Here is a 21,271-nt window from a genome sequence, read left to right as displayed (position 1 = left end):
GTGAAAGGACAGTCACCCCAGTGTCCCAGAGATCCACCCACTGAAAGGACAGTCACCCCAGTGTCCCAGAGATCCACCTAGTGAAAGGACAGTCACCCCCAGTGTCCCAGAGATCCACCCAGTGAAAGGACAGTCACCACAGTGTCCCAGAGATCCACCCAGTGAAAGGACAGTCACCCCAGTGTCCCAGAGATCCACCCAGTGAAAGGACAGTCACCCCAGTGTCCCAGAGATCAGCCAGTGAAAGGATAGTCACCCCAGTGTCCCAGGGATCACCCAGTGAAAGGACAGTCACTCCCAGTGTCCCAGGGATCCACCCAGTGAAAGGACAGTCACCCCAGTGTCCCAGAGATCCACCCAGTGAAAGGACAGTCACCCCAGTGTCCCAGAGATCCACCCAGTGAAAGGACAGTCACCCCAGTGTCCCAGAGATCCACCCAGTGAAAGGACAGTCACCCCAGTGTCCCAGAGATCACCCAGTGAAAGGACAGTCACCCCAGTGTCTCAGAGATCACCCAGTGAAAGGACAGTCCCCCAGTGTTCCAGAGATCCACCTAGTGAAAGGACAGTCACCCCAGTGTCCCAGGGATCCACCCAGTGAAAGGGCAGTCACCCCAGTGTCCCAGAGATCCACCTAGTGAAAGGACAGTCACCCCAGTGTCCCAGAGATCCACCCAGTGAAAGGACAGTCACCCCAGTGTCCCAGAGATCACCCAGTGAAAGGACAGTCACCCCAGTGTCCCAGGGATCCACCCAGTGAAAGGACAGTCACCCCAGTGTCCCAGAGATCCACCTAGTGAAAGGACAGTCACCCCAGTGTCCCAGAGATCCACCCAGTGAAAGGACAGTCACCCCAGTGTCCCAGAGATCACCCAGTGAAAGGACAATCACCCCAGTGTCCCAGGCATCCACCCAGCGATTCTCCCAAATCCATTTTTAATTCGTGCAATGTATGAATTATTGAAACTAACGTGTGTCCTGAGTATTATTTTAATACTCCGTGGGGCATTTTGTACTGCCCGTCCCTAATTGCCTCTTGAGCTAGTGCCCAGTGAGTCAGTCTCTCTCTCTCTCTCTCTCTCTCTCTCTCAGGATGAGGGACGGGACATTTCGGACTGAGATGAGGAGTTGTTACTTCGCTCGGGGAGTGGGCGAACCTTTAGAATCCCTCCCCCACCCCCCCCCCCCCCCCTGCCCCGAGGTCCGGGGAGGCTCAGCCGCAGAGAACGTTCAAGAGGGAAGTCGCCCGGCTCCTGGGGGCCGGGGCCGAGGCATACGGGAGTGGAGGGGTCGTGGGGTGGATAGTGAGGCGTGGATCGGTGCGCATGAAGGGGCGCAGCTTCCGCGGGGTGAAGGGCCCGTTCCTGTGTCGCGGTGGGAGCGCGCTTTAATGCCCAGGCAGGTGTTTCGTTCGCACAGTTGTTGACATGGAGACAAAGCCATGACAATCCTCCAGTGGTGGCCGAGCCGAGTTGCTCCTGGGTGTCAGGATGTTGGGTGTGTCATCGTCGTCGTCACTGCTGCTGTCTGTTTAAAAACAGAAGTAACTTTTCCAATGGGTGGATAACTCTGTCTCTCTCTCTCTCTCCCCTGCAGGAGGTGGGCAGCATTATTGGAAAGGTTGGTGAACTAATTTCTTGACTGTCTGTTTTGACTGGTGTTACTGTCGATGACTAACCTGACCTCCTCTTGTCCCTGCAGAAAGGAGAGACTGTCAAGAAGATGCGTGAGGAGGTGAGTATTGTCTTCGCCCAGGCGGAACTGACTTTGTGCAAGTGTTATAGCCCCGGGTGATAACCCTGCTCTCTGCTTTCTCCACCCCCCACCCCCCCACCACCACCACCCCCCCCCCCCAACACCCCGTCAGAGTGGAGCGCGTATCAATATCTCTGAAGGCAATTGCCCTGAGCGTATTGTCACGCTGTCCGGGCCCACCAGTGCAATCTTCAAGGCGTTCGCGATGATCACGCACAAGTTGGAAGAGGTAAGCGAATCAGCCTCTGCTCGGAGGCTGCACCTGGAACCGTGGCTTTGAGCTGAGGAAGGCAGGTGATGCACAGACTGGATTTGGGTGAATCGGTGGATACATCTCTGGGACACTGGGGTGACTGTCCTTTCACTGGATGAATCTCTAGAACACGGGTGACTGTCCTTTCACTGGGTGGATCTCTGGGACACTGGGGGACAATCCTTTCACTGGGTGGATCTCTCGGACACTGGGGGTGACTGTCCTTTCACTGGGTGGTTCTCTGGGACACTGGGTTGACTGTCCTTTCACTGGATGAATCTCTAGGACACTGGGGGTGACTGTCCTTTCACTGGGTGGTTCTCTGGGACACTGGGTTGACTGTCCTTTCACTGGATGAATCTCTGGGACACTGGGGTGACTGTCCTTTCACTGGGTAGATCTCTGGGACACTGGGGGACTGTCCTTTCACTGGGTGGATCTCTGGGACACTGGGGTGACTGTCCTTTCACTGGGTGGTTCTCTGGGACACTGGGTTGACTGTCCTTTCACTGGATGAATCTCTAGGACACTGGGGTGACTGTCCTTTCACTGGGTGGATCTCTGGGACATGGGTGACTGTCCTTTCACTGGGTGGATCTCTGGGACACTGGGGGACTGTCCTTTCACTGAGTGGATCTCTGGGACACTGGGGTGACTGTCCTTTCACTGGGTGGATCTCTGGGACACTGGGGTGACTGTCCTTTCAGTGGGTGGATCTCTGGGACACTGGGGTGACTGTCCTTTCACTGGGTGGATCCCTGAGACACTGGGGTGACTGTCCTTTCACTGGGTGATCTCTGGGACACTGGGGTGATTGTCCTTTCACTGGGTGAATATTAGATACTCTGGGAAATAACCCGGTAAATCAGTTTGGGCTTCCAGTGACTCTGGGAGTGTCCGCCTCTGGTCACGGTGGGCGTGCTGGGCTTGGCACGAGGAGTCTCTGGGTGTCCGGCTAACTGTGTTTCTCTCCTCAGGATATAAACAGTGCGATGGCCAACAGCACTGCCTCCAGTCAGCCTCCCGTTACCCTTCGTATTGTCATTCCTGCCAGTCAGTGTGGCTCTCTGATAGGAAAAGGAGGCTGCAAGATCAAGGAGATTCGCGAGGTGAGAGCGATGGAGACAGCCGCGTTCGGTAACGGCTGGGGGCGCTGATCTCCGGGCTGAAAGGAACTGCTTCGGTCTGTACTCCAGTTAAATATCAGGAAGATGGCGGCCGTCGTCTTCAGCCCTGTGATCCGGCTGCCGACTCTCCCTGTCCACACGGCCTCTGGCTTCTAAACCCCAGCTGGTCCCAGGCTCTCCCATCCTAACCCATCTCCTAACTCGCACCGAATCCCCGTCACCCCACATCCCCTGTCCTACACTGCCTTCCAGTCACTGCGCTTTTAAAATTCCACAGTGACCCCTACACCTCTCCCTATCTCTGTAACCTCCTCCAGTCAATACACCCCTCCCTATCTCTGTAACCTCCTCCAGCCCCTACAACCCTCCCTATCTCTGTAACCTCCTCCAGCCCCTACAACCCTCCCTATCTCTGTAACCTCCTCCAGCCCCTACAACCCTCCCTATCTCTGTAACCTCCTCCAGCCCCTACAACCCTCCCTATCTCTGTAACCTCCTCCAGCCCCTACAACCCTCCCTATCTCTGTAACCTCCTCCAGCACCCACACCCCTCCCTATCTCTGTAACCTCCTCCAGCCCCTACAACCCTCCCTATCTCTGTAACCTCCTCCAGCCCCTACAACCCTCCCTATCTCTGTAACCTCCTCCAGCCCCTACACCCCTCCCTATCTGTGTAACCTCCTCCAGCCCCTACACCCCTCCCTATCTGTGTAACCTCCTCCAGCCCCTACACCCCTCCCTATCTCTGTAACCTCCTCCAGCCACTACACCCCTGCCTATCTCTGTAACCTCCTCCAGCCCCTACAACCCTCCCTATCTCTGTAACCTCCTCCAGCCCCTACACCCCTCCCTATCTCTGTAACCTCCTCCAGCCCCTACAACCCTCCCTATCTCTGTAACCTCCTCCAGCCCCTACACCCCTCCCTATCTCTGTAGCCTCCTCCAGCCCCTACAACCTTCCCTATCTCTGTAACCTCCTCTAGCCCCTACACCCCTCCCTATCTCTGTAACCTCCCTTTAAACCTCCCTATCTCTGTAAACTCCTCCAGTCCCTACAACCCTCACTATCTCTGTTACCTCTTCCAGCCCCTACAACCCTCCCTATCTCTGTAACCTCCTCCAGTCCCTACACCCCTCCCTATCTCTGTAACCTCCCCAGCCTTGGTATCGCTCTGAGGAGGTCTCGGAGTGAGGTGTAGTCTCAGGGTGGCTGTTGGATCAGCTTGGTGAAGTGGAGCCTGACTCTGTGTGGTTAGGGATTGATCGGGAAGTTTGTGTTAATCCCAAACCCTGGATGCAGCGTCCACTTATTGCAAAACGTCACCGGGTCTGTGATTGAACCTGGAAGTGTTGAGCTGTTTCAGTCTGGGGGTGAAGAGGGATTGCTGTGTGAACTCCCACCCCCTAACTCATAAACCTCGACACCCCTCGTCGATCAGAAATCCGTCTAACTCGGCCTCGAATATATTCACTGACCCGGCCTCCGCTGCTCTCTAGGGGTGAGGGGGAGAGAATTCCACAGACTGACCACTCTCTGAGGGAAGAAATTCCTCCTCGTCTCCATCTTCTATGGGAAACCGCTTATTCTGAAACTGTGCCCCCTTCCCCCCCCTCGTTCTAGATTCCCCCATGAGGCGGGGGGGGAAACATCCTCTCAGCATCCACCCTGTCATGACCCCCCTCCTCTCAGAATCTGATCTGTTTCAATAAGATCACCTCTCGTTCTTCTAAACTCCCAATGGGTTCAGGGCCCAACCTGCTCAACCTCTCCCCATGAGACAAACCCCCTTCGTCCCAGGAATCAGCCGAGTGAACCTTCTCTGAATGGCCTCCAATGCCAGTACGTCCCCCTCCTTTCAAGTCATGAGACTGAAACTGGCCACCGTACTCCAGGTGCTGGGTCTCCAGTTGTCCTGAATTTTATACTCCATCCAACGCCCACTTTTGCCAATAGAATGTCAGTGTCGGGGTCTAACCCCTGTTTGGGTTTCTTTTGGGTGGTGGGGTGGTGGAGAGTGGGGTCTCGGGTGACAGTGACGGGGTCTGACGCCTGTGTTTGTTTGCAGGGGGCGTGAGAGTGGGGGCTCGGGTGACAGTGACAGGGTCTGACGCCTGTGTTTGTTTGCAGGGGGCGTGAGAGTGGGGTCTCGGGTGACAGTGACAGGGTCTGACGCCTGTGTTTGTTTGGAGGTGGTGGAGTGGGATTTCGGATGACAGTGACGGGGTCTGACACCTGTGTTTGTTTGCAGGGGGCGTGAGAGTGGGGTCTCGGGTGACAGTGATGGCGTCTGACGCCTGTGTTTGTTTGCGGGGGTGGAGAGTGGGGTCTCGGGGGACAGTGACAGGGTCTGACGCCTGTGTTTGTTTGGAGGGGGGCGGGGGAGTGGGGTCTCTGGTGACAGTGACGGGGTCTGACGCCCCTGTTTGTTTGGAGGGGGGGTGGAGAGTGGGGTCTCGGGTGACAGTGACTGGGTCTGACGCCTGTGTTTGTTTGCGGGGGGTGGAGAGTGGGGTCTCGGGTGACAGTGACGGGGTCTGACGCCTGTGTTTGTTTGGAGGGGGGTGGGGAGTGGGGTCTCGGGTGACAGTGACAGGGTCTGACGCCTGTGTTTGTTTGGCTGGGGTGGAGAGTGGGGTCTCGGGTGACAGTGACAGGGTCTGATGCCTGTGTTTGTTTGCAGGGTTGGAGAGTGTGGTCTCGGGTGACAGTGACAGGGTCTGACGCCTGTTTTTGTTTGGTGGGGGCGGGGGAGTGGTGTCTCGGGTGACAGTGACAGGGTCTGACGCCTGTGTTTGTTTGGCTGGGGTGGAGAGTGGGGTCTCGGGTGACAGTGACAGGGTCTGATGCCTGTGTTTGTTTGCAGGGTTGGAGAGTGTGGTCTCGGGTGACAGTGACAGGGTCTGACGCCTGTTTTTGTTTGGTGGGGGCGGGGGAGTGGTGTCTCGGGTGACAGTGACGGTCTGACGCCTGTGTTTGTTTGCGGGGGTGGAGAGTGGGGTCTCGGGTGACAGTGACAGGGTCTGACGCCTGTGTTTGTTTTGCGGGGAGGGGTGGAGAGTGGGGTCTCAGGTGACTGTGACGGGGTCTGACGCATGTTTGTTTGGAGGGGGTGGAGAGTGGGGTCTTGGCTGACAGTGACAGGATCTGACGCCTGTGTTTGTTTGGAGGGGCGGGGGAGTGAGGTCTCGGGTGACAGGGTCTGACGCCAGTGTTTGTTTGGAGGGGGGGTGGGAGAGTCGGGTCTCGGGTGACAGTGACAGGGTCTGACGCCTGTGTTTGTTTGGAGGGGGGTGGGGGAATGGGGTCTCGGGGGACAGTGACGGGGTCTGACGCCTATGTTTGTTTGCGGGGGTGGAGAATGGGGTCTCGGGTGACAGTGACAGGGTCTGACGCCTGTGTTTGCAGGGTGGGTGGAGAGTGGGGTCTCGGGTGACAGTGACAGGGTCTGATGCCTGTGTTTGCGCGGGGTGGAGAATGGGGTCTCGGGGGACAGTGACAGGTTCTGACGCCTGTTGTGTTTTTTTTTTCTCTCGCGGTGTTGTTGACAGTCGACAGGGGCCCAGGTCCAGGTGGCTGGAGACATGTTGCCCAACTCGACAGAGCGAGCGATCACCATCGCCGGGACCCCGCCCTCCATCATTGAGTGTGCCAAGCAGATCTGCGTCGTCATTCTTGAGGTAGATGGAGGGATTCGCAGGGGGCGCGTGTGTGAGTGTGTGTGAGTGATTCGGAGGGAGTCTCTCCTCCCTGTGTGGTGGATCGGGGGGAGGGCAGAGTGAGCTCCGGCATGTTTGGGGGTGGGTGTGAGGGACTCGGGCTGTGTCCTGTCCGCTCAGTGCGCCTCTGACTTTCTCTGCTTCTCTCTCTTCTCTCTCTCTGTCTTTAAGCAGTCTGCTCCGAAGGGTATCACTGTCCCGTATCGCCCCAAGCCTGTCTCTGCTCCAGTCATCTTTGCCGGAGGTCAGGTAAGCTCGGCAGGCGTGGCACCTGCCTTTTTAATTCCCCTATTCTCCGGGTGGAAGTATCCGGCCATCGCTGCGATCGAATTCTCCGAAATTAACGTCTCTCAGAGAGAGAGAGAGAGTCGATTAGTTACAGCTCCTGTTCTATTTCCCTTTTATCTTGCAGGCGTACACGATCCAGGGACAGTTCGCCATCCCACATCCCGATGTGAGTTCTCTCGGCCTTTTTTTTTAAAAGAAAAAACATTTACTTTCATCGCTTTGGCCCATCGTCCGAGCTCCCGTTGTGTAGATTTCTTTCTCACCATTGCTTAGGCTGTGGGTGTCCCGCTCAAACTCGGGGTGGGGGGGGGCGCGGTGTGTGTGTGTGCGTGCGTGGGCCATGGCGTTCTGCTGCCACCGCAAGCCCCCCCCCCCTCCCAGTTTCTGCAGCTGCGCCTCCCCCCACAGCACTCCGACCATCCACCTGCCCTGCTCGCAGAGCACGTGCCTCTGGCCGGGTTTAAGCCTGTTCCCCCACCCCCTCTTTGTGTGCTGGTTGTGGGGTGGGGGTGGGGGGGTGGGGAAACATCCCTGCTTTTGTGGCGCTCGTACCGAACCCTCCGGGTGGTATATCACGGGGAGATACCGGGAGCGGTGCTGGAGGAGGGAGAAGGGGGTGGGTGGGATTCCTGGATGAAGGCGCTGTTCACTGCCGCTCAGCCCGTGATCCGGCGGGGCTGGTCGCTGGGGCCTGCGTTCGGCCTGAGTCACTGTCTGTCCGGTGGGTGGGGGAGGCGGGGGGGGCCTCTCACCCTGGCCCAGTGTCTCCTGCCCCTCCCCTGTGAGGCATCACCATGTCCGTTGCATTGTGACAGGAGTCTGGAGGACGAGCGCCTGCAGAGGAGGAGGGAGAAGGAGAACAGGGGCATCCGGCAGCTGGAGGGCGTGCTGGGCGCTGGTGAAACGTGTCAGCGACCAAACCTCAGGGTCTTCAACTCTGACCCTGAGTGGGCGTTGCTGATCGGAAAGCCAGCTTCACCGGCAGCGCGGTGTCCGGTTAAAGTGCTGCGTGTCGCGCCCTGTCGTCTCACCGTTCTGTCACCGTCTGCCGTCCCCGTGCTAGCTCCGGCCCCTTTAACCAACCGTTTCTCTCCTTATGCTCCTGCAGCTCACCAAGCTACACCAGCTGGCCATGCAGCAGACGCCGTTCACCCCTGTGGGACAAACCAGTCCGGGCTACTCAGGTCAGTCTTTCGGGGAAGTAACCGCCTGCAGCTCTCAGCGCGACAGACAGAGTGCAGGGGAAAGGAAGTGAAGTCAAACTCTTCACAGAAAACACTGGTTGGTTCCCCAACCCCCACCCCCACCCCCCCAGCTGGGCTACCGCGTCCCCACACTTCAGGAAGGATCTCGAGGGTCTCGGAGAGGGTGCGGAGGGAGATTTACCGGAATGGAACCGGGCGGATGAGTTGACTTCAGTTCACGTGGAGGGGCTGGAGAAGCTGGGATTGTTCTCCTTAGAGTGGAGAAGGTTAAGGGAGGGGTGGTGGGGGGTGGGGGGAGACCTTGAGTGTCCATGGCCGGTTAAAATGTGTGTGTGTGTGTGTGTGTGTGTGTGTGTGTGTCTGTGGGGGGGGGAGGGTGCCCGTCTGCCTGTACACCACTGTCACTATCCTTGTTCCAGTCGTTGTGGGTAGAGTGGGTGTCCCGCGGGGATGTTGGGGAGAGAATTCAGAAATCTGTGGAGTGCAGAGGGACTTGGGAGGCCTAGTCCAGGATTCTCTTAAGGTCAACTTGCAGGTTGAGTCGGTAGTTAGGAAGGCAAATGCAATGTTGGCATTTATTTCGAGAGGACTAGAATATAAAAGCAGGGATGTGCTGCTGAGGCTTTATAAGGCTCTGGTCAGACCACATTTAGAATATTGTGAGCAATTTTGGGCCCCGTATCTCAGGAAGGATGTGCTGGCCCTGGAGAGGGTCCAGAGGAGGTTCACGAGAACGATCCCAGGAATGAAAGGCTTAACATATGAGAAACGTTTGAGGACTCTGGGTCTATACTCGATGGAGTTTAGGAGGGTGAGGTGGAGGGGGGGGATCTGACTGAAACTTACAGAATACTGAAAGGCCTGGATAGAGTGGACATGGGGAAGATGTTTCCATTAGTAGGAGAGACTAGGACCCGAGGGCACAGCCTCAGAGTAAAAGGGAGACCTTTCAGAACAGAGATGAGGAGAAACTTCTGTAGCCAGAGATAGGGAGGGGTGTAGGGGCTGGAGGAGGTTACAGAGATAGGGAGGGGTGTAGGGGCTGGAGGAGGTTACAGAGATAAGGAGGGGTGTAGGAGCTGGAGGAGGTTACAGAGATAGGGAGGGGTGTAGGACCTGGAGGGGGTTACAGAGATAGGGAGAGTTGTAGGGGCTGGAGGAGGTTACAGAGATAGGGAGGGGTGTAGGGGCTGGAGGAGGTTACAGAGATAGGGAGGGGTATAGGGGGCTGGAGGAGGTTACAGAGATAGGGAGAGGTGTAGGAGCTGGAGGAGGTTACGGAGATAAGGAGGGGTGTAGGAGCTGGAGGAGGTTACAGAGATAGGGAGGGGTGTAGGAGCTGGAGGAGGTTAGAGATAGGGAGGGGTGTAGGGGCTGGAGGAGGTTACAGAGATAGGGAGGGGTGTAGGGGCTGGAGGAGGTTACCGAGATAGGGAGGGGTGTAGGGGCTGGAGGATACTAGGTTCACGAGAACGATCCCAGGAATGAAAGGCTTAACATATGAGGAACGTTTGAGGACTCTGGGTCTATACTCGATGGAGTTTAGAAGGATGAGAGGGGATCTGATTGAAACTTACAGAATACTGAAAGGCCTGGATAGAGTGGACGTGGGGAAGATGTTTCCATTAGTAGGAGAGACTAGGACCCGAGGGCACAGCCTCAGAGTAAAGGGAAGACCTTTCAGAACAGAGATGAGGAGAAACCTCTTTAGCCAGAGAGTGGTGAATCTATGGAATTCATTGCCACAGAAGGCAGTGGAGGCCGGGTCATTGAGTGTATTTAAGAGCGAGATAGATCGGTTCTCGATGGGTAAGGGGGATCAAAGGTTACGGGGAGAAGGCGGGAGAAACTCATCAGCCGTGATTGAATGGCGGAGCGGACTCGATGGGTCGAACGGCCTCATTCCTGCTCCTGTGTCTTGTGGTCTAATTATCGGTCACTCCTCCGTGTCCGGTGATGAGTAAATTTGAGCCGGGGAGCGAGTAGCTGATGGTAGATCGTTCCGGCGCCTGTAGCCTGGGGCCCCTTGATTCTGCTTCGGGGTGTGTGACGTTGTCGGTGTTTCTCTCGGATGCTGCGGCCAGTGGGGGGTGTTACTAACTGACCGTCTCTCTCTCTCTCTCTCTCTCTCTCTCTGGACAGGTTTGGATTCTTCACAGACAAGTTCCCATGAAATCGCCATTCCAAATGATGTGAGTGCTCCGGGGTGGGGGGGGTGAGCTGTGGTGGGCGGTCTCTCTGGGGTAGGGCCTGGGATAGGAGGGGAGGCAGGCGTGGGGGGTGGGGGAGGGGGTGAGACGCGAAGTTATTTGGCAGTGGTAAATTCGAGGTGAGGGTGCTGGCTCTCTGACCGGGGGCTGGGAGGATTGTTTCTGTTCTTTGGACGCACTCTGCTTCGGGCTCTGGCTGGAGGCTGCCTTCTCCTCGTTCCCTTCCCCCGGGCCTTTCACTGCGATGGTTCCAGTGTGAGGAAGGGGCTCAGCCTGACCCAGTCACGTCCGAGGCTCCACAGTCAGCGATGTGACACTGTGCAAGAGCACCCCTGTACCAAGACGGCCTTGCCCCTTCTCTGTGGGGTGGGTCGAGAGGATGGGAAATCTGACGCCTACTGTTGTTGACAGGTCCAATATGGAGCAATTTCCTAATGCTCCCTTCCGCACCCCCCACCCCACCACCAACACCAACACCTCAACGGGTCCCTGCCTGCCCCACCTTTACACAGCAAGACTCAGGCCAAGCAGCAGGGAGCCCAACAACTTCCATTCTCGCTCCTTTGTCTGTAACTCGCTCTCGCTCTGTCCCCCTTTGTCTGTAACTCTCGCTCGCTCTGTCCCCCTTTGTCTGTAACTCTCGCTCGCTCTGTCCCCCTTTGTCTGTAACTCGCTCTCGCTCTGTCCCCCTTTGTCTGTAACTCTCTCTTGCTCTGTCCCCTGGTTGTCTGTAACTCTCTCGCTCTGTCCCCCTTTGTCTGTAACTCTCTCTCGCTCTGTCCCCCTTTGTCTGTAACTCTCTCTCGCTCTGTCCCCTGGTTGCCTGTAACTCTCTCTCGCTCTGTCCCCTGGTTGTCTGTAACTCTCTCTCGCTCTGTCCCCTGGTTGTCTGTAACTCTCTCTCGCTCTGTCCCCTGGTTGTCTGTAACTCTCTCTCGCTCTGTCCCCTGGTTGTCTGTAACTCTCTCTCACTCTGTCCCCCTTTGTCTGTAACTCTCTCTCGCTCTGTCCCTCTTTGTCTGTAACTCTGTCTCGCTCTGTCCCTCTTTGTCTGTAACTCTGTCTCACTCTGTCCCCCTTTGTCTGTAACTCTGTCTCGCTCTGTCCCCCTTTGTCTGTAACTCTGTCTCGCTCTGTCCCCCTTTGTCTTTAACTGTCTCGCTCTGTCCCCCTTTGTCTTTAACTGTCTCGCTCTGTCCCCCTTTGTCTGTAACTCTGTCTCGCTCTGTCCCCCTTTGTCTTTAACTCTGTCTCGCTCTGTCCCCCTTTGTCTGTAACTCTGTCTCGCTCTGTCCCCCTTTGTCTGTAACTCTCTCTCGCTCTGTCCCCCTTTGTCTTTAACTCTGTCTCGCTCTGTCCCCCTTTGTCTGTAACTCTCTCTCGCTCTGTTCCCCTTTGTAACTCTCTCTCGCTCTGTCCCCCTTTGTCTGTAACTCTCTCTCGCTCTGTCCCCCTTTGTCTGTAACTCTCTCTCGCTCTGTCTCCCTTTGTCTGTAACTCTCTCTCGCTCTGTCCCCCTTTGTCTGTAACTCGCTCTCGCTCTGTCCCCCTTTGTCTGTAACTCGCTCTCGCTCTGTCCCCCTTTGTCTGTAACTCTCTCTCGCTCTGTCCCCCTTTGTCTGTAACTCGCTCTCGCTCTGTCCCCCTTTGTCTGTAACACTCTCGCGCTCTGTCCCCCTTTGTCTGTAACTCACTCTCGCTCTGTCCCCCTTTGTCTGTAACTCACTCTCGCTCTGTCCCCCTTTGTCTGTAACTCTCTCTCGCTCTGTCCGCCTTTGTTTGTAACTCTGTCTCGTTCTGTCCCCCTTTGTCTGTAACTCTCGCTCGCTCTGTCCTCCTTTGTCTGTAACTCTCTCTCGCTCTGTCCCCCTTTGTCTGTAACTCCCTCTCCCTCTGTCTCCTGGTTGTCTGTAACTCCCTGTCACTCAGTCCCCCTTTGTAACTCGCTCTCGCTCTGTCCCCTGGTTGTCTGTAACTCTCTCTCGCTCTGTCCCCTGGTTGTCTAACTCGCTCTGTTCCCTGGTTGTTTGTAACTCCCTCTCGCTCTGTCCCCTGGTTGTCTGTAACTCCCTCTCGCTCTGTCCCCTGGTTGTCTGTAACTCCCTCTCGCTCTGTCCCCTGGTTGTCTGTAACTCCCTCTCGCTCTGTCCCCTGGTTGTCTGTAACTCCCTCTCGCTCTGTCCCCTGGTTGTCTGTAACTCTCTCTCGCTCTGTCCCCTGGTTGTCTAACTCGCTCTGTCCCCTGGTTGTATGTAACTCCCTCTCGCTCTGTCCCCTGGTTGTATGTAACTCCCTCTCGCTCTGTCCCCTGGTTGCTTGTAACTCCCTCTCGCTCTGTGCCCTGGTTGTAACTCCCTCTCGCTCTGTCCCCGGTTGCCTGTAACTCCCTCTCGCTCTGTCCCTGGTTGCCTGTAACTCCCTCTCGCTCTGTCCCTGGTTGCATGTAACTCCCTCTCGCTCTGTCCCTGGTTGCCTGTAACTCCCTCTCGCTCTGTCGCCTGGTTGCCTGTAACTCCCTCTCGCTCTGTGCCGTGGTTGTAACGCCCTCTCGCTCTGTCCCCCGGTTGCCTGTAACTCCCTCTCGCTCTGTCCCCCGGTTGCCTGTAACTCCCTCTCGCTCTGTCCCCCGGTTGCCTGTAACTCCCTCTCGCTCTGTCCCCCGGTTGCCTGTAACTCCCTCTCGCTCTGTCCCCCGGTTGCCTGTAACTCCCTCTCGCTCTGTCCCCTGGTTGCCTGTAACTCCCTCTCGCTCTGTCCCCTGGTTGCCTGTAACTCCCTCTCGCTCTGTCCCCTGGTTGCCTGTAACTCCTTCTCGCTCTGTCCCCTGGTTGCCTGTAACTCACTCTCGCTCTGTCCCCTGGTTGCCTGTAACTCCCTCTCGCTCTGTCCCCTGGTTGCCTGTAACTCCCTCTCGCTCTGTGCCCTGGTTGTAACTCCCTCTCACTCTGTGCCCTGGTTGTAACTCCCTTTCGCTCTGTCCCCTGGTTGCCTGTAACTCCCTCTCGCTCCGTCTCCTTTGCAGTTAATTGGATGCATCATTGGAAGACAGGGCAGCAAGATTAACGAAATCCGACAGATGTCTGGAGCTCAGATAAAGATCTCCAATCCAGCCGAGGGATCGACTGATCGACAGATCACCATTACTGGCTCCCCGGCCAACATTAGCCTGGCTCAGTACCTCATTAACGCAAGGTAAGAGCACCTCGGTCCGGCCTGGGTGGGGTAGCGTGACAAGGGGAGACACACAACACTCATTCTGCAAAACAGCAACTCAATGCAACACAGTCCAGACATCGTGAGCAGTGCGGAGCGTGTAACTGACCGCTCCCATCGTACCAAGCTGCCGGGGGGGGGTGGGAGGTGTGGGCAGCGGGAGGTGAGATGTGTGTAAGGTCAACACTGTCTCATTCCAGCCAAACCCTATCTCAGTGTCAGCGAGACGTGGGGTCTGACTGGTCTCGGTGCCCAGTCCCACGGTCAGCGGGACCGAGTGGTCTCGGTGCCCGGTCCGTAGGTCAGCGGGACCGAGTGGTCTCGGTGTCCAGTCCCACGGTCAGCGGGACCGAGTGGTCTCGGTGTCCGGTCCCAAGGTCAGCGGGACCGAGTGGTCTCGGTGTCCAGTCCCACGGTCAGCGGGACCGAGTGGTCTCGGTGTCCAGTCCCAAGGTCAGCGGGACCGAGTGGTCTCGGTGTCCGGTCCCACGGTCAGCGGGACCGAGTGGTCTCGGTGTCCAGTCCCACGGTCAGCAGGACAGAGTAGTCTGTCCATTCCGATGGTCAGTGGAACTGAGTGGTCTCGGTGTCCAGTCCCACGGTCAGTGGGACTGAGTGGTCTCAGTGTCCAGTCCCATTTTCAGTGGGATTAAGTGGTCTCGGTGTCCGGTCCCATGGTCAGCGGGACCGAGTGGTCTCCGTGTCCAGTCCCACGGTCAGCGGGACTAAGTGGTCTCCGTGTCCGGTCCCACGGTCAGTGGGACCGAGTGGTCTCGGTGTTTGGTCTGATGGTCAGCGGGACAGAGTGGTCTCGGTGTCCGTGGGACTGAGTGGTCTTGGTGTCCAGTCCCATGGTCAGTGGGATTAAGTGGTCTCAGTGTCTGGGCCCACGGTCAGCAGGACCGAGTGGTCTCGGTGTCCGGTCCCATGGTCAGCGGGACCGAGTGGTCTCGGTGTCCGGTCCCACGGTCAGCGGGACCGAGTGGCCTCGGTGTCCGGTCCCACGGTCAGTGGGGCTGTGTGGTCTCGGTGTCCGGTCTGATGGTCAGCGGGACAGAGTGGTCTCTGTCCATTCCGATGGTCAGTGGAACTGAGTGGTCTCGGTGTCCAGTCCCACGGTCAGCGGCACTGAGTGGTCTCGGTGTCCAGTCCCACGGTCAGCGGGACTGAGTGGTCTCGGTGTCCAGTCCCACGGTCAGCGGGACTGAGTGGTCTCGGTGTCCAGTCCCACGGTCAGTGGGACTGAGTGGTCTCGGTGTCCAGTCCCACGGTCAGTGGAACTGAGTGGTCTCGGTGTCTGTGGGACTGAGTGGTCTCAGTGTCCAGTCCCATGGGTCAGCGGGACTGAGTGGTCTCGGTGTCTGTGGGACTGAGTGGTCTCAGTGTCCAGTCCCATGGGTCAGCGGGACTGAGTGGTCTCGGTGTCCAGTCCCATGGGTCAGCGGGACTGAGTGGTCTCGGTGTCCAGTCCCATGGTCAGTGGGACCAAGTGGTCTCGGTGTCCGGTCCCACTGTCAGTGGGACCGAGTAGTCTCGGTGTCCAGTCCTGCGGTCAGTGGGACCGAGTGGTCTCAGTGTCCAGTCCTACGGTCAGTGGGTCTGAGTGGTCTCGGTGTCCGGTCTGGTGGTCAGCGGGACAGAGTGGTCTCTGTCCATTCCAATGGTCAGTGGAACTGAGTGGTCACAGTGTCCAGTCCCATGGTCAGTGGGAGAGAGTGGTCTGTGTCCAGTCCCATGGTCAGTGGGACTGAGTGGTCACAGTGTCCAGTCCCTTGGTCAGTGGCACCAAGTGGTCTCGGTGTCCAGTCCCACGGTCAGTGGGACCGAGTGGTCTCGGTGTCCAGTCCCACGGTCAGTGGGATTAAGTGGTCTCGGTGTCCGGTCCCACGGTCAGCGGGACCGAGTGGTCTCGGTGTCCAGTCCCACGGTCAGTGGGGCTGTGTGGTCTCGGTGTCTGGTCCCACGGTCAGTGGGACAGAGTGGTCTCGGTGTCCAGTCCCACGGTCAGTGGGGCTGTGTGGTCTCGGTGTCCGGTCTGATGGTCAGCGGGACAGAGTGGTCTCGGTGTCCATGGGACTGAGTGGTCTCGGTGTCCAGTCCCATGGTCAGTGGGATTAAGTGGTCTCAGTGTCCGGTCCCACGGTCAGCGGGACCGAGTGGTCTCGGTGTCCGGTCCCACAGTCAATGGGACCGAGTGGTCTCGGTGACCAGTCCCACGGTCAGTGGGGCTGTGTGGTCTCGGTGTCCGGTCTGATGGTCAGTGGGACAGAGTGGTCTCTGTCCATTCCGATGGTTAGTGGAACTGAGTGGTCTCGGTGTCCAGTCCCACGGTCAGTGGGACCGAGTGGTCTCGGTGTCTTTGGGACTGAGTGGTCTCGGTGTTCAGTCCCATGGTCAGTGGGAGCGAGTGGTCTCGGTGTCTGTGGGACCGAGTGGTCTCGGTGTCCAGTCCCACGGTCAGTGGGACCGAGTGGTCTCGGTGTCCAGTCCCACGGTCAGTGGGACCGAGTGGTCTCTGTCCATTCCGATGGTCAGTGGAACTGAGTGGTCAGTGTCCAGTCCTATGGTCAGTGGGACTGAGTGGTCTCGGTGTCCAGTCCCATGGTCAGCGCGACTGAGTGGTCTCGGTGTCCAGTCCCACGGTCAGTGGGAGAGAGTGGTCTCAGTGTCCAGTCCAATGGTCAGCGGGACTGGTCTGTGTCCAGTCTATCATTGGGTCTGAGCTTTCTTGGTGTCCAGTCCCACGGTCAGTGGGACCGAGTGATCTCGGTGTCCAGTCTGATGGTCAGCGGGACAGTGGTCTCTGTCCATTCCGATGGTCTGTGGAACTGAGTGGTCAGTGTCCAGTCCCATGGTCAGTGGGACTGAGTGGTCAGTGTCCAGTCACATGGTCAGTGGGACTGAGTGGTCACAGTGTCCAGTCCCATGGTCAGTGGGACTGAGTGGTCACAGTGTCCAGTCCCATGGTCAGTGGGACTGAGTGGTCACAGTGTCCAGTCCCATGGTCAGTGGGACTGAGTGGTCACAGTGTCCAGTCCCATGGTCAGTGGCACCAAGTGGTCTCGGTGTCCAGTCTCATGGTCAGTGGGACCGAGTGGTCTCGGTGTCCAGTCCCATGGTCAGCGGGACCGAGTGGTCTCGGTGTCCAGTCCCACGGTCAGCAGGACAGAGTAGTCTGTCCATTCCGATGGTCAGTGGAACTGAGTGGTCTCGGTGTCCAGTCCCATGATCAGTGGGAGAGAGTGGTCTCGGTATCCAGTCCAATGGACAGCGGGACTGGTCTGTGTCCGGTCTATCAGCGGGTCTGAACTTTCTTGGTGTCCAGTCCCACGGTCAGTGGGACCGAGTGGTCGTGGTGTCCAGTCCCACGGTCAGTGGGACCGAGTGGTCGTGGTGTCCAGTCCCACGGTCAGTGGGACCGAGTGGTCTTGGTGTCCAGTCCTACGGTCAGTGGGACCGAGTGGTCTCGGTGTCCAGTCCCACGGTCAGTGGGACTGAGTGGTCTCAGTGTCCAGTCCCATTTTCAGTGGGATTAAGTGGTCTCGGTGTCCGGTCCCACGGTCAGTGGGGCTGTGTGGTCTCGGTGTCCGGTCTGATGGTCAGCGGGACAGAGTGGTCTCTGTCCATTCCGATGGTCAGTGGAACTGAGTGGTCTCGGTGTCCAGTCCCATGGTCAGTGGGATTAAGTGGTCTCGGTGTCCGGTTCCACAGTCAGCGGGACCGAGTGGTCTCGGTGTTCGGTGCCACGGTCAGCGGGACCGAGTGGTCTCGGTGTCCGGTCCCATGGTCAGCGGGACAGAGTGGTCTCGGTGTTCAGTCCCACAGTCAGCAGGACTGAGTGGTCTCGGTGTCCAGTCCCACGGTCAGTGGGACCGAGTGGTCTCGGTGTCCGTGGGACTGAGTCGTCTAGGTGTCCAGTCCCATGGTCAGTGGGAGAGAGTGGTCTCGGTGTCCAGTCCCATGGTCAGTGTGATTAAGTGGTCTCTGTGTCCGGTCCCACGGTCGGTGAGACCGAGTGGTCTCGGTGTCCAGTCCCACAGTCAGTGGAACAGAGTGGTCTCGGTGTCCAGTCCCACAGTCAGTGGGACAGAGTGGTCTCGGTGTCCAGTCCCACAGTCAGTGGGACAGAGTGGTCTCGGTGTCCAGTCCCACAGTCAGTGGGACAGAGTGGTCTCGGTGTCCAGTCCCACAGTCAGTGGGACAGAGTGGTCTCGGTGTCCAGTCCCACAGTCAGTGGGACAGAGTGGTCTCGGTGTCCAGTCCCACGGTCAGTGGGACAGAGTGGTCTCGGTGTCCAGTCCCACGGTCAGTGGGACAGAGTGGTCTCGGTGTCCAGTCCCACGGTCAGTGGGGCTGTGTGGTCTCGGTGTCCAGTCCCACGGTCAGTGGGGCTGTGTGGTCTCGGTGTCCAGTCCCACGGTCAGTGGGGCTGTGTGGTCTCGGTGTCCGGTCTGATGGTCAGCGGGACAGAGTGGTCTCTGTCCATTCCGATGGTCAGCGGGACTGAGTGGTCTCAGTGTCCAGTCCCATGGTCAGTGGGAGCGAGTGGTCTCGGTGTCTGTGGGACCGAGTGGTCTCGGTGTCCGGTCCCACGGTCAGTGGGACCGAGTGGTCTCTGTCCAGTCCTATGGTCAGTGGGACTGAGTGGTCTCGGTGTCCAGTCCCATGGTCAGCGTGACTGAGTGGTCTCGGTGTCCAGTCCCACGGTCAGTGGGAGAGAGTGGTCAGTGTCCAGTCCCATGGTCAGTGGCACCAACTGGTCTCGGTGTCCAGTCTCATGGTCAGTGGGACTGAGTGGTCTCGGTGTCCAGTCCCCATGGTCAGCGGGACCGAGTGGTCTCGGTGTCCAGTCCCACGGTCAGCAGGACAGAGTAGTCTGTCCATTCCGATGGTCAGTGGAACTGAGTGGTCTCGGTGTCCAGTCCCATGATCAGTGGGAGAGAGTGGTCTCGGTATCCAGTCCAATGGACAGCGGGACTGGTCTGTGTCCGGTCTATCAGCGGGTCTGAACTTTCTTGGTGTCCAGTCCCACGGTCAGTGGGACCGAGTGGTCTTGGTGTCCAGTCCCACGGTCAGTGGGACCGAGTGGTCTCGGTGTCCAGTCCCACGGTCAGTGGGACCGAGTGGTCTCGGTGTCCAGTCCCACGGTCAGTGGGACCGAGTGGTCTCGGTGTCCAGTCCCACGGTCAGTGGGACCGAGTGGTCTCAGTGTCCAGTCCCATTTTCAGTGGGATTAAGTGGTCTCGGTGTCCGGTACCACGGTCAGTGGGACCGAGTGTTCTCGGTGTCCGGTCCCACGGTCAGTGGGACCGAGTGGTCTCGGTGTCCGGTCCCACGGTCAGTGGGACCGAGTGGTCTCGGTGTCCGGTCCCACGGTCAGTGGGACCGAGTGGTCTCGGTGTCCGGTCCCACAGTCAGTGGGACCGAGTGGTCTCGGTGTCCGGTCCCACGGTCAGTGGGGCTGTGTGGTCTCGGTGTCCGGTCTGATGGTCAGCGGGACAGAGTGGTCTCTGTCCATTCCGATGGTCAGTGGAACTGAGTGGTCTCGGTGTCCAGTCCCACGGTCAGCGGGACTGAGTGGTCTCAGTGTCCAGTCCCATGGTCAGTGGGACTGAGTGGTCTCCGTGTCCAGTCCCATGGTCAGTGGGACTGAGTGGTCACAGTGTCCAGTCCCTTGGTCAGTGGCACCAAGTGGTCACGGTGTCGTCTCGTGGTCAGTGGGACTGAGTGGTCACAGTGTCCAGTCCCACGGTCAGCGGGACCGAGTGGTCTCGGTGTCCAGTCCCACGGTCAGCAGGACAGAGTAGTCTGTCCATTCCGATGGTCAGTGGAACTGAGTGGTCTCGGTGTCCAGTCCCATGATCAGTGGGAGAGAGTGGTCTCGGTGTCCAGTCCAATGGTCAGCAGGACTGGTCTGTGTCCGGTCTATCAGCGGGTCCGAACTTTCTCGGTGTCCAGTCCCATGGTCAGTGGGACCGAGTGGTCTCGGTGTCCAGTCCCACGGTCAGTGGGACTGAGTGGTCTCAGTATCCAGTCCCATTTTCAGTGGGATTAAGTGGTCTCGGTGTCCGGTCCCATGGTCAGCGGGACCGAGTGGTCTCGGTGTCCAGTCCCACGGTCAGCGGGACCGAGTGGTCTCGGTGTCTGGTCCCACGGTCAATGGGACCGAGTGGTCTCGGTGTCTGGTCCCACGGTCAGTGGGGCTGTGTGGTCTCGGTGTCCGGTCTGATGGTCAACGGGACAGAGTGGTCTCGGTGTCCGTGGGGCTGAGTGGTCTCTGTCCAGTCCCATGGTCAGTGGGATTAAGTGGTCTCGGTGTCCGGTCCCACGGTCAGTGGGACCGAGTGGTCTCAGTGTCCGGTCCCACGGTCAGCGGGACCGAGTGGTCTCGGTGTCCGGTCCCACGGTCAGCGGGACCGAGTGGTCTCGGTGTCCGGTCCCACGGTCAATGGGACCGAGTGGTCTCGGTGTCCAGTCCCACGGTCAGTGGGGCTGTGTGGTCTCGGTGTCCGGTCTGATGGTCAGTGGGACAGAGTGGTCTCTGTCCATTCCGATGGTCAATGGAACTGAGTGGTCTCGGTGTCCAGTCCCACGGTCAGTGGGACCGAGTGGTCTCGGTGTCTTTGGGACTGAGTGGTCTCGGTGTTCAGTCCCACGGTCAGTGGGACCGAGTGGTCTCGGTGTCCGGTCCCACGGTCAGTGGGACCGAGTGGTCTCGGTGTCCAGTCCCACAGTCAGCGGGACCGAGTGGTCTCGGTGTCCGTGGGACTGAGTGGTCTCGGTGTCCAGTCCCATGGTCAGTGGGATTAAGTGGTCTCGGTGTCCAGTCCCAAGGTCAGCGGGACCGAGTGGTCTCGGTGTCCGGTGCCACGGTCAGTGGGACCGAGTGGTCTCGGTGTCCGGTCCCATGGTCAGCGGGACAGAGTGGTCTCGGTGTTCAGTCCCACGGTCAGCGGGACCGAGTGGTCTCGGTGTCCGGTGCCACGGTCAGCGGGACCGAGTGGTCTCGGTGTCCGGTCCCACAGTCAGCAGGACTGAGTGGTCTCGGTGTCCAGTCCCACGGTCAGTGGGACCGAGTGGTCTCGGTGTCCGTGGGACTGAGTGGTCTCGGTGTCCAGTCCCATGGTCAGTGGGAGAGAGTGGTCTCGGTGTCCAGTCCCATGGTCAGTGTGATTAAGTGGTCTCTGTGTCCGACCCACGGTCGGTGAGACCGAGTGGTCTCGGTGTCCGGTCCCACAGTCAGTGGGACAGAGTGGTCTCGGTGTCCAGTCCCACAGTCAGTGGGACAGAGTGGTCTCGGTGTCCAGTCCCACAGTCAGTGGGACAGAGTGGTCTCGGTGTCCAGTCCCACGGTCAGTGGGACAGAGTGGTCTCGGTGTCCAGTCCCACGGTCAGTGGGACAGAGTGGTCTCGGTGTCCAGTCCCACAGTCAGTGGGACAGAGTGGTCTCGGTGTCCAGTCCCACGGTCAGTGGGGCTGTGTGGTCTCGGTGTCCAGTCCCAT

At 58.4% G+C, this 21,271-nt stretch overlaps 1 protein-coding gene across 3 annotated transcripts in view; it reads left to right on the top strand.

Moving 5' to 3' along the window:
- LOC121275108 (poly(rC)-binding protein 3-like) overlaps positions 1–21,271 on the top strand; it is a 158,451-nt gene that overhangs the window by 118,496 nt on the left and 18,684 nt on the right. For 2 of the 3 annotated variants that reach the window (XM_041182523.1, XM_041182521.1), the window contains exons 3-12: positions 1,597–1,620; positions 1,702–1,734; positions 1,868–1,984; positions 2,986–3,117; positions 6,685–6,813; positions 7,024–7,101; positions 7,265–7,306; positions 8,249–8,324; positions 10,488–10,537; positions 13,578–13,747. In XM_041182523.1, the coding sequence (XP_041038457.1) occupies positions 1,597–1,620; positions 1,702–1,734; positions 1,868–1,984; positions 2,986–3,117; positions 6,685–6,813; positions 7,024–7,101; positions 7,265–7,306; positions 8,249–8,324; positions 10,488–10,537; positions 13,578–13,747 (851 nt within the window). The remainder of the gene's footprint in view (positions 1–1,596; positions 1,621–1,701; positions 1,735–1,867; positions 1,985–2,985; positions 3,118–6,684; positions 6,814–7,023; positions 7,102–7,264; positions 7,307–8,248; positions 8,325–10,487; positions 10,538–13,577; positions 13,748–21,271) is intronic. The other variant, XM_041182522.1, reaches the window with a different exon arrangement.

The sequence above is a fragment of the Carcharodon carcharias genome, assembly GCF_017639515.1.
Source record: "Carcharodon carcharias isolate sCarCar2 chromosome X unlocalized genomic scaffold, sCarCar2.pri SUPER_X_unloc_8, whole genome shotgun sequence".
Classification (NCBI taxonomy): domain Eukaryota; kingdom Metazoa; phylum Chordata; class Chondrichthyes; order Lamniformes; family Lamnidae; genus Carcharodon; species Carcharodon carcharias.
The sequence above is the reverse complement of the archived record's forward strand: the minus strand, read 5'-3'. Positions and strand labels throughout refer to the sequence as shown.